At 40.5% G+C, this 12,848-nt stretch overlaps 1 protein-coding gene across 2 annotated transcripts in view; it reads left to right on the top strand.

Annotated features, from left to right (window-relative positions):
- LOC109920689 (progranulin-like) overlaps positions 1 to 12,848 on the top strand; it is a 43,229-nt gene that overhangs the window by 18,540 nt on the left and 11,841 nt on the right. For both annotated transcript variants that reach the window (XM_048606368.1, XM_048606374.1), the window contains exon 3: positions 10,599 to 10,850. In XM_048606368.1, coding sequence (XP_048462325.1) covers positions 10,599 to 10,850 — 252 coding nt within the window. The remainder of the gene's footprint in view (positions 1 to 10,598; positions 10,851 to 12,848) is intronic.

Here is a 12,848-nt window from a genome sequence, read left to right on the forward strand (position 1 = left end):
CAGACATGGGGAGAATGTGCAAACTCCATACAGACAGTCCGAGGCTGAGATCGAACCCAGGTCCCTGGAGCTGTGAGGCAGCAGTGCTAACCATTGAGCCATCATGCTGCCCCTTATGTATCTGCTTGTGAATTCTTCATAAGGCCACAATCAAGTTCAATTGTTATGAAATGAAAAACAAACATTGGAAATACTCAGCAGGTAAGGTACATGTGTGAAGAGAAACCAGTGTTAATGTTTCAGACAGATTACCTTTCATCAGACTAGAATAGTTAAAATTATTATAAACGTTCCCTTGCCATGGTTAAATAGCTTTGTGGATCATTGGCACGGTTACAGTCAGAAAAGTGGCCACTCAGTGAAACTTCTTCTGTAAATGTACACTGAAATGTTATCACATTCAGTGGGTCAAGGGACAAAGTTGAATTGGACAAGGAAGCATTTTCTGACAGTCTATCTCTCTGGATTACAGTGGATGTGAATAATTGTTTTTATAACCTTTGGGTTCTCACTTTCAAATAGCCCACATTTTTTTTTGCAGAAAAAGCTTTCACTTAAGCCAGTGAATAAGCAGATAGTTTGATATTTGAAGATAGAATTTTACACTTGCAGAGACGTAGCTGCATGAACACATTTAGGCCCAAGATATGGCAGCTCAATAGTCCGGAATGTCTTTGGAACTACTGCTGTTCTGTGAGCTTGCTTCACTGAAAGTGAGGCCAAAACCCCATCTGCAGAAATTAAGGGGTTTCTGACGAGCTTCTGGCAAAGTTGCAAAGTGGGAACAGGACCAAGAAAATTTGTGGCCAGATAGGAATCTTAACCCAGTTTCTTTTATAACAAGATGTACGTAGTATTTCTGATTCCATAGAATCCACGTGAAATATGATTTTAACTTGAGACAATGAGCCAGAGTGAAATATTAAAACAACGAATATTTATTGATAGAAATCTGAAGTATTCCTTCCAGGTTTATAGAAAGTGAGCTTATATGATTCAGTGGTAAATTGTGTAAATATCCAGTAAAGTCTACCTGTATGGCTGTGCTTATTTGCATAGTTTCAAACACAAAACGGTCAAAATGCATTTAGACTGCTTTCTGTCCACTATTTACCCTTTTATATTTTCCTTCATAGCTTTCCATTCTTGTTTGTTCTGCGTGCCTTAGGACAAATCTTGAAGGCAGGGAGTGCAAAGTGAGAGCAATGGGAATGAAGCTGGGAAATGAGAGTGAGAGAGAGGAAACTGAAGTGGGGTTTGAAGAGAGCATGCCGCTGAAACAGACAGACCTAAAGTCCCTAAACGCAGCTGACAAGAAACAACTAGCAAGAAGTGGAAGAAAAGATGTGCCGAAAGGGGATGGAATATTAGGGGTAGGACCAGGAATCAAGGAAGAAATTGAAATAAAGCCTAAAAGCAGTTGGAGCACCATGACAGCAATCCAGAGTGAATTAAGAAGGGTGGGCGAATTGTAATGAAATGATAATAATTGGAATGATACACTGGGAATTGTACACTGCCAGTTGGGTCCAGAAACTTCTGTGTCCAGCATAATTTAGTTTGAATAGTGGGACAGGAAGATGCAATGTTTGGTGCTGACATAGGAACTTACTATAGGGAGAATCAATAATTTTGAGATTTCTCTCCTTTGTGCACCACAACATTTGTGTAAACCATAGAGAAAAAATGTGTAAAAGCAATTTTATTTTATTTTTTCCATTGTTGTTCCTCTGAAATTAGCATCAATCAGTAGAAAAACCCACCCCCCACATGGAAATTCATGTTATAGCTGGTGCTATAAAATCTGTTCACGTTAAAAATCATGATGCAGGAAGCAAGTAATATTGACATTAAGCATACAATAGCTGCAATACTTAAAAATAAGTTGAAGATCCCCATGATATTGTAGATCAGTGGTTTGCTGTGCAGACTGCCAAAGTCCAACCCCTCCCACCACCACCCTCCACCCTGATTATCTTAGACTAAAATACTTCGCAGAAAATAACCAATACCATCCAAAGTTAAATAGCAGTCTTTTAAAGCCCTTTTAGTTGTGAGTAAACCATGAATGTGGACTAATTCGAATAAGCAATGACAACATTTTTTCTGTTGATCAAGCTGGCTTTTAACCTTCTGTGCCCTGTGACAGGATTAAGAAAGCAATACTATTCTATGTTTAACAAAGAGATCTTTCATTATTGTCACAGCTCTTTCTTAATAATTAACATATTGCACAATGTTCCTTCATTGTGAAGGTACCAGCAGGCGTCTTTGGGTTCCTGTAATTGTAAATGGTTAGAAAAATAAGAACATAGAATCATAACCAGAATATTGAATATCAGAAAATGTATTTTGAGCTGTACGGCCAGCCATAAGTTCAGAAACAGAATATCTAATTCGCTGCCTAAGGCCCTTAATTGATTCTCATGACAGGTGCCTGAACAATGTTTTGATAAAATTATTGCAAAGAGCCCAGATTGACTCCATGGAAAGTCTGTTCCAAACATTCATGGCTCCATGTGAAATAACAGTGTAGATCTGGCTAATTCACTTCTTATTTCCATTCACTTCTCCATTGTTGTCATTCTTGGGACTATGGCAACCAATTTCTGTGGAATTAACTTGTCAGTTATCTTGATCACATTGATCTGTTCATAATCTCTTGTACAAGCAACTGTGGTCTGTCCCAGCAGCGTAGATGTCTGATGTCAATTTGCAGAGAGGAAGGCTACTGTTCCACTTCTTCCAACACCTGATGTCCTTCCACTAATATGTTAGCCAGGACAATGAACGTTACTCTAAATAGAAATGAACCTGTAAAGGTCAATATCACTTGCTATTTTTAATTCCCTTATTACAAGTCTAAATTCCACTTTATGCATAGAAGAGTAGTGTTGAGTTCTGTATCTGAACGCAATTCTTATAGCACTGTAACCTCGATCACAGTTAGGTCAATGAGATAGGTCCTGTATCCATTCCAGCTGGAACGGGGATTGGACCCTGTGCTGTTGGCACAATCTGATGTACACCAGCCATCCAGCCAAAAAGAGATATATATCTTATTGACTATGGGACTCTTCTAGCTAGACCAGCAAGTGGTTTTTCCTCTACCATATCAAGCTGACACTGTAGTTTCCTACGTTTAAGGAAGATGTTAGCAGCATCCTTCATGACTAGCAGCTCAAACAGTGAAGTCAGCTACTATACCTGTGCACTGTATGCTTTATAATATATTCAAATATTGATACAATGGACACAGTCTTACCATCTGTTCAAATTGTTCTAATTGCCCTTGAATGATGTTTTTGTTCCAAAAAGGCAAAGATTATAGACTCTAATACATGGCTTATTTTAGACTTTGAGAAGATTTCAGGAGACTAAGGACTTTCAGAAGTTTTATTTTGACATTGATTTCACCGCTTTCCTGTTCCTCTACTTCATATTTCACTTATTTTTCTACTTAGGGGTTTAATTAGCTTTTATATCTGTAACGCATTTTCACAGTTCCATCTTCCTTTTGAAAAATCCATTTCCAGGCTATTACTCATTGATTTTTGTTGGGAGTTGTTGCCATTTAGTTTTCTCTGCCATGTGTGAGAATAGCAAATTGTGTACAAGTGAGGCAAGTATAGGTAATAATGAAATGTTGATGCAGACTTCTCACCACTCACTCATGAGATCTTCGTCTCACGGTTAAAATCTTGTTTGGAAAAATTCCTAGCTATCCCAAAATCTTGACTACCAATCTTGTCATGTTTTTCCAACTGACTTGCCATTGTTTGGGGGCTGGGAGCATTCAGCCCTATGTTATTATTAACATGTTGTACTCAAACCTTTTTTTTGGAATTCTACTGATTTGACAGATTGAACAATATCAGTTAGTTCCAGAAATACCCTTATTTTCATGAAGAATATAAATTTAACAGTATATTTTACCTAAATAAATATTCTCCTCCTACCTTTACCCGCTGTATCGGTGATCTTTGTTATCTTTACCAGGTAACCTTGGCAAGCATTTATCAGATTCTGAAATGAACTGAGCTGTTCTTTGAATTCATTTATCTTGCATATCATCTTATCAGTCCGAATAAACTCTTCTTAATTTAAAACACATCTGTTGAAGCAATACATTGCTTTATTTACATAAAATAAATGAATATACAGTTTAACATAGCATTTTCCTACATGTTTCAATCTGTAAAACAACAAACATGAAACATAATTATTTGGTTTTATCTCACATTTCCAGATTTTAAATTCTTTTCCTTTTTTTAATTCTACTTTTGGAAGGTATTACCAATAATTAGGCTTCAGCCTTGATATAACGTTAAAATTTAATCGTAGAACGACAGTGTATTTACAGAATTGCCCCAAGCAAACCCATTGTACAGTTCAAATGCAAAAGTAATGAATTGTCTTCCATTTCTCACATTCAGCATGCCCGTTCTGTTTGCTTTTCAAGTTGTATCACCATGAATCTTTCTACTTCTTCCTGCACAGAGGAATCTTTCAGTGTTTTATAGAGTTGTACAGCTGTACAGCATGGAAACAGACCCTTTGGTCCAACTCATCCATGCCGACAAGGTATCCAAGATAAATCTAGTGCCATTTGTCAGCATTTGGCCCATATCCCTCTTAAACCCGTCACATACCCATCCAGATGCCTTTTTAATGCTGTAATTGTACCAGCCTCCACCACTTCCTCTGGCAGATCATTCCGTACATGCATCACCCTTTGCATGAAAATGTTGCCCCTTAGGTCCCTTTTAAATCTTTTCTCTCTCACCTTAAACCTATGCCCTCTTATTTTGGACTCCCCCACCCCAGCTATTCACCCTATCCATGCCCCTCATGATTTTATAAACCATCCACAAGGTCACCCCTCAGCCTCCATGCTCCAGGGAAAATAGCCCCAACCTATTCAGTTTCTCCCTACAGCTGGAAAACATGACATTTAATTCAGAGATGAGAAGTGGTATGGAGATGACAGGGGTCTCCCTGTAGCCACCTAAACAACCAGTGTGGGCATGGCCAATATGACCAACTCAGTGGACATTTAAATGTGTGTATGCAGTGTGTGGGGTTTGCTGATGGCCATAAGAGGAGGAGGAGTGGAGTTGCTACGGCTGGTTTAAGCAACCAAAACCTTAACAGTTTTTCTTATGGAGTCAGAACATTATCATCTCTCCCGTGGCCAATTCGAACTTGCAGTCCTGATCGAATCACTTGAGTGAGGCTCTACGCTTGGCCTTACATAAGCTGTCCTAGAAATAAGTGACTAAATGTGTCACTTAAGGATAAATAGTCAAAATAAGAGGGAAGTCTCTTAAAATATGGAACCGTGTAGTCACTTTGGGTCCCACTTCATGTCTCTTACACGCTATACTAATGCAGCATTGGGCCTTCCTGTGATCAAAAATCCCAAGGGCAGAGATTGCACCCACCAACAGCTGCCAACCAATCAAATCTTGCTATGCTGTTGACAAGAGTCTCTCAAATGTCAAGCCTGTTAATACTAGCAATGGTTGGATGACAACCCTTCCTTGCCATTAATTGCCTATTTAATAGACTCAGTTGGTGATGGGATGAGAAGGCTATCATTGGGCTTTTGTACCATGAACTTAATAGGGGTGGAGTTGGGACCCACCAGTCCCTTCCCACAATTAACTGCTCCGCCGGCAATCGAATTCTCCATGGGGAACCGTAGTAAATTATGTCTAGAAGCGCTGAGAAACTTTAAAATGGAGATTGAACATCTAATGAGAACCATTACTGACAGCTCAAGAATTTACTGTAATTGCCATCTCGATATATGTACATGGTTTGGTATGCAGAACAGAAGTGGGTACCCATATCTTATGGTAGCTTAAACACGGTTTCACTGGGCAGAATTTAAAAGCCTTGCCCTACTGCCACTGGTATTAATCCAATGGCAAGTGCTCACTGTGTAGTGAGCACAACAAACAAACGCACTTGGTGTTACGTGTGGGCTTCGGGGGATTCATTTGTAAAGCATAGAACATAGAACAGTACAGCACTGTACAGGCCCTTCGGCCCACGATATTGTGCCAAACTTTTACCCTAAACCTAAGGTCTATCTAACCTCCACCGCTACCTTATACTATCATCCATATGCCTATCTAATAGCCGCTTAAATGCCCCTAATGAGGCTGACTCCACTACCCTCTCCAGCAATGCATTCCACGCCCCTACCACTCTCTGAGTAAAGAACCTACCTCTGACACCTCCCTGATATCTACCTCCTTTCACTTTAAAACTGTGTCCCCTCGTAAAAGCTACCTCCACCGTAGGAAAAAGTCTCTGGCTGTCTACTCTATCTATACCTCTGATCATTTTGTACGCCTCTATCAAGTCACCTCTCATCCTTCGTCGTTCTAAAGAGAAAAGCTGTAACTCTCTCAACCTTTCCTCGTAAGACCTTCCCTCCATTCCAGGCAACATCCTGGTAAATCTCCTCTGCACCTGTTCTAATGCTTCCACATCTTTCCTGTAATGAGGTGACCAGAACTGGACACAATACTCCAGATGTGGCCGACCAGGCTTTTGTATAGATGGAGCATAACTTCACGGCTCTTGAACTCAATCCCTCTATTAATGAAAGCTAACACACCATACGCCTTCTTAACAACTCTATCCACCTGGGTGGCAGCTCTCAGGGAACTGTGAACATGAGCCCCAAGATCCGTCTGCTCCTCCACACTGCCAAGAATCTTTCCGTTAACCCTGTATTCTGCTTTCAAGTTTGTCCTTCCAAAATGAATCACCTCACACTTTTCAGGGTTAAACTCCATCTGCCACTTCTCAGCCCAGCTCTGCATTCTATCAATGTCCCTTTGTAACCTAGAACAGCCCTCCGCACTGTCCACAACGTGACCCACCTTCATATTGTCCGCGAACTTTCTAATCCACCCTTCCACTCCTTCATCCAAATCAGTTACAAAAATCACAAATAGAAGAGGACCCAGAACAGATCCTTGTGGTACACCACTCGTAACTGAGCACCATGTTGAATATTTTCCGTCCACTACCACCCTTTGTCTTCTAAGGGTCAGCCAATTCTGAATCCAATCTGCCACATTTCCCCCTATCCCATGCCTCCTTACCTTCTGCATGAGCCTACCATGGGGAGCCTTATCAAACGCCTTACTTAAATCCATGTATACCACATCCACTGCTCCACCTTCATCCACGTGTTTGGTCACCTCTTCAAAGAATTCAATAAGGTTTGTGAGGCATGATCTACCCCTCACAAATCCATGCTGACTATCACGAATCAAACTGTGCCTTTCCAAGTGATCATAAATCCTGTCTCTCAGAGCCCTTTCCAATAATGTGCCCACCACTGACGTAAGCATCTGGAATGGGGGAGGCCTATGAGAACTACAGCCCCTGTCCAAGGTGTTGACCCTTTCCCCGTGAGCCCATTCAAGACCCTTTTCCTGTAACCATACCACAGAAGTCAAGATATGAACGACAAAAAAAAATTGGAGCAGAAGTAGGTCATATGGCCCACCTGCCATTCAATATACCCTTTGAAGCTTAAAAACCCCTTCAGAAAAGGTTAGTTAAACTCCTAGTATACAAATAAACTGCCTGTTAGGGTATGGGGAGGTGGGCGGTTGGGGGGTGCGGCGTTCAACATTTTTAAGTTTCATTGACATATAATACAAAATATGGCTGTGTCTTAAACTCCCAGTAATCTTCTCAGTATAGCTTATTTTACCAGGCTAATCCCTTGCATCTGATGATTAGGTACCAGTAAGTAAAGCATCTGTGGAATGAAAATTTGAGGCTCATTACTAATACAAATCTGGCATGTTGCAGCTAAAAGGGAACATTGATTTATATGCCCAGTATGTGAAAAAGCATGATTTTGGGGGCTGGAGAAATGGAATTGCCCAGTAGACTGAGGTAAATGTGTACTCCAGGATTTATGGTATCTTTCTCACAATTTATTAGCTGAGATGATAGAAAAAAGAAGAGGAATTTTGTAGAGTTGGACAGTGATCAAATTTGGTTTCTCACAGCCTAATGCAAACAACTTTATCTATGCTTCAACATTTTAATTTCTGCCTGGTTCCAGCATATACTATCTATGAAACTTCCATAGGTAGAATTTGTGAGTAAGCTTGATGGTACTGTATTCATTGTCCTTTAAGTGAAGTATGTTGTAAACGTGTAGCTAAATTCAATCTTCAAATGACCACTGCTGACACCATGTTGTATGAGCTAGCTAGATTCTTGGCCACTGTAAGTTAAATTTGTTTCCATCCTTTTTGGACAAGCTGCTTCTTCTAGTGACTAGAGTGGTAACATTTAAATGTCTTCATAATCCAATAGATGAGGCTCTTGTCTTAACAAGATGTAAGTTTGTAGTGATTAGAACCATGGCCAGGTGGATCTCATTGACTGAGATTTTTGATTAGGGTTGTTGACCTGGGCCAATCAGGGAGTCCTGGCTGGCAGATATAAACAGGAAATTCAGAAAGTCTCTTCTGTCTAGGGGGACTGGGTTTGAACTGGCTGGTCACTGCACATGTACAGCGCACATGTAAATAAAGGGCGACTTGGTGACGGGATACCGGCCTCTGTGCAGTTACTTCCAGTTTATTGCATGCTAGCGATTGAGTGCAAATAACTTTGGTAATATAAAACATTGTTACAAAAACTGTAGAGATCTAGACAGGGCAAGTCTGACTTCTTCAAGATGCCTTTCCCCACCCAGGTCCTTAGGACATCATCAAATTGCATGGATCTTGATGCAGTCTTCAGTATTAATCCTTTCTAAACTGTTATCTGATTAAAACCAATACAATAATGAAATCAAATATAAATACCTGGATTAAACACTGAGGCCTGGAAGCTCCCATTGCAACAAAGACACACTTTCAGTGGCCATTTAGATCAGCAACCATATTGAACCACATACGTAATCCACAAAATACTTCATATCTTTGAGAACTATACCTTTGAAGAAACACCATCCAAACATTTTCATTGTGTTTTTTTTGTCAGCTACTCATAATTTATGGATTATTTACCAAAGCTACAGCATGTCTTTATTTCAAAACAGGATTATAAGAGACTGTGAATATGTGGTTGCTTGATTTAGTGTTTTATATTCTGAAATACCACATATGGTCTGTTTTTTTTGGCTCATTGCAACAGATTTTCAACTCCTGATGGAAGGCAGAGGAGCAATATCAGTTTAAAAAGAAAACTGCACATAGATTTTTTTCCAATCTTTAGATTAATTGTACTGTTACAATCATTCACCATTCTTGGTATTGTGTCATAGAGCACGGAAACAGACCCTTCGGTCCAACCAGTCCATGCCGAACATAATCCCAAACTAAACTAGTCCCACCTGCCTGCTCATGGCCTCATATACTTCGAAACCTTTTCTATTCATGTACTTATCCAGTTGTCTTTTAAACTTTGTACCCACATTCACCAGTTCACCAGGAAGTTCGTTTCACACATGAATCACCTGTGTAAAAAAAATTTGCCCCAAATGTCTTTTTAAATCTCTCTATTCTCAGCTGAAAAATATGCCCCCTAGTCTTGAAATCCCCCATCCTAGCAAAAAGACAACTACCATTAACTCTATCAATACCCCTCATTATAACCTTCTTTAAGGTCACCTCTCAACTTCCTACATTCCTATCAAAAAAGTCCCAGCCTATCCAGCCTTTCTTTATAATTCAAACCTTCCATACCCGGCAACATCCTGGTAAATCACTTCTGAACCCTCTCCAGCTTAATAATATCCTTACTATAACTAGGCAACCAGAACTGGACACTATATTCCAGAAGTGACCTGTACAACCTCAATATGACACACCAACTCCTATACTCAAAGGACTGAACAATAAAGGCAAGCATGCCAAGTGCCTGTCTATATGTGATGCAAACTTCAAAGAATTATGACCTGAACCTTTAGGTCCCTCTGTTCTACAACACTAGCCAAGGCCCTACCATTAATTGTATAAGCCCTACCCTTGTTTATTGTACCAAAATGCAATACCTCACATTTATCCAGATTGAACTCCATATGCCATTTTTCAGCCCATTGACCCATTTGATCAAGATTGGTGGAATATTTATTGAATTCTTTCACCCTTTCATACTCTGGGATGTATTTGCCCTTTTATGGTCTCCTGCTACCTCTTTAGGTGACATCCCTGCTTCAGGACCATTATCTCCCGTCACACTGAGAGGCTCCATTTAGTTCATATTGTGAACCCTTGTGAATTTGCTTTGGTCCCTGATCTAGGAAACTGTGTTGGGTTGCAGTGGTGACAGTGGGGCAATTTGGCAGAACAAAACTATCATAGCAATGTGTAATGCATGAGTGTGAAATTTTTTGTCAACTGTTTTAACAGCGGCATTACTCCATAAAAAAAGATGACTGACATTCATTACAGTAATAGTAGTATAGCAATGTCACACAAGACAACTTTAGGGTTTTGATTGATAAGCTCTAGCTTGTGTTCTAATATATATATAATGTATATAAGTTAATGAATTGGCTTTACAAAATATTAACAATGATGGTTTCCTAATTTTATACATAGAATGTCCAGTGTTTTAATGGGACCAAGCACTGTGGGAGACATCACACAGATGACACGGATCCATCATCTTCAGCACTGAAATATCCCAGTATTTCAGTGGAGAGCAAGACACTTGAAATGGAAACTGCTCTGAGCACCAATGTCAACAGTGATAGCTCAGTAGTCTATTGTGATCATACACATTACTGTCTGGATGGATACACCTGTTGTAGAACAGCGACCGGAGATTGGAGTTGCTGCCCACAATTTCTGGTAGGGGTTACAGACTATCACTGAAATGTAAATGCCGCCCTTTAAATTCAAATCACCTCCACAATACAGAAATACTACCTTGCGAGCACTCAACACGGCATGTACACATATTTGTAAAGTATTAAAATACTTTAAATTCCTTCTTGGTACCTAACTAAATGTAGATGAAGTTTATTTAAAGTTACACAAATTACTTGCTGAGAGGATATAAACAATGTGAGGAATTTTATGGAGTCAGCCAGTGATCTAGTTGAAGATTTCCCCTAATACATACCCACACATTCCTCTTCAGCATTATAATTTCTACCTGGTTCCACAGAGTTCCAGATTATGAGACTGCCAGGAAATGTCCACAGGTAGAATTTTGTGATATGCTTGATGAATGTTAATTGATTCTTTGTCTCTTGGGCTGATGTATAATGTTGAAATCAAGAAGGAGCTGTTGCATAAAAGCAAAATACTGCAGATGCTAGAAATTGGAAATAAAAACAGAAAATGTAGTAGGTACTCGCCAAACCTCAGATGGCAGCTGAGGGGAGAGAAAACAAATAACCAATGGAATTTTATAGGATCCCAAATGACATGGGCTATGACTGGAAATGTAGCAGAATTGCATGACATCAGAGAGGTCTTTTTGAAGTCGGGATCAACTTGTTGCATCTTTTAACTATGTCCTGGTTGTTGACAGATATTGCTGCAGGGGAGTGGAAAGTTGCCTGTTAAAGAGGATTATTGATTGTTTGTGATCTTTTTAATTTCTGATATTTCTCGCCATGGAAGTCAGAGGGGTAGCTGGTGACTTCTGCTGGCCACTGGTTGCTAGGAGCCTCCATTTGATCACCAGGGAACAGCATCTTGGGACACAGTCCATGGACACTAGCTGCATGCACCCCTCGAACACAGACCATTGCATCAAATCTTTGCCAACAAACCAGAATCCTCTTGGCATCCATCCAATCCATTTGCAGGTCATTTAGGAAGGACAGACCTATATTGCAGAGCACACCAACAACTGGCAATGAAAGACTATTACTTGGACATTTTCTGTTCAAGGAAAGGTACCCAGCTTACAAATTAGACCAGGCTGCATCGCAGGACATCTAGCTATTTCTCTTTGTACCCATTCACTTAGTGACTAACCACAGTCTCGTAGCATTCTTGACTCACCTTGCATTGTTGTGCCAACTAACATGTCACATGACCAGGCAGTTCGCCCTGCTGGTCAGGAAACCTCACTCAAGGGGACATACATCTTGCTGTACAGCAGGGTACGATATCAATCTCACCTCTGCATCATGTACCAGCAGCTTCTGTGGGAAACACCTGTGCAGAAAACAAGCAGCCATGTCTTAAGTCTTGGGATGTAGTCTTCACCAAAGTTCATGCAGGCTCCCATCAGTAAGTGGTTCACAACATAGTAAGTCAAGGCAGCCTCCAATACTGTTCCAAGCGGTACCACTATCATGGAAAAGAGACTCGGGAATGTATTCATGGGGTTTGGGGACTGCAGGTTGGGAGAATTACAGTTGTGACAGGGGGTGAGGGGGGCAACTGTAGTTGTAAGAGAGGATACAGTAAAGTGGGGATATGTGGTGAGAATGGAGTAATGCAGGAGTGAAAGTTTGCCTGTGGTCAGGAGCTTGCCTTCATGGCAGATACAGTGTATCATACTGACACCAGGCATGGTCACCTCCATATGTCAAGGGCTGGAGTGAGAAAGATGGTCAGGTGCAGGATCATGTAGACAGATTGGATGGGGACCTAGGGAGGTGTGAAGCCAATTGGGTTTGTGGCAAGTCTGTCAAGAAGGGAATCTGGAAGGTCAGGGCCTCACCAACATGAGATAACAACCACATTGCTGTGTTGTTGTGGATCTGAGCTCCTATTTAGCACCAACCAGGTAAAGACGGCAGGTTGACTTCTGTAAAGGACATCAGTGAACCAGCTGTGTTTTAATGAAAATTGACAATGATTTCATGGTCAGCATTACACTTCTAA

Source organism: Rhincodon typus, chromosome 2, assembly GCF_021869965.1.
Source record: "Rhincodon typus isolate 14 chromosome 2, sRhiTyp1.1, whole genome shotgun sequence".
Taxonomy (NCBI): domain Eukaryota; kingdom Metazoa; phylum Chordata; class Chondrichthyes; order Orectolobiformes; family Rhincodontidae; genus Rhincodon; species Rhincodon typus.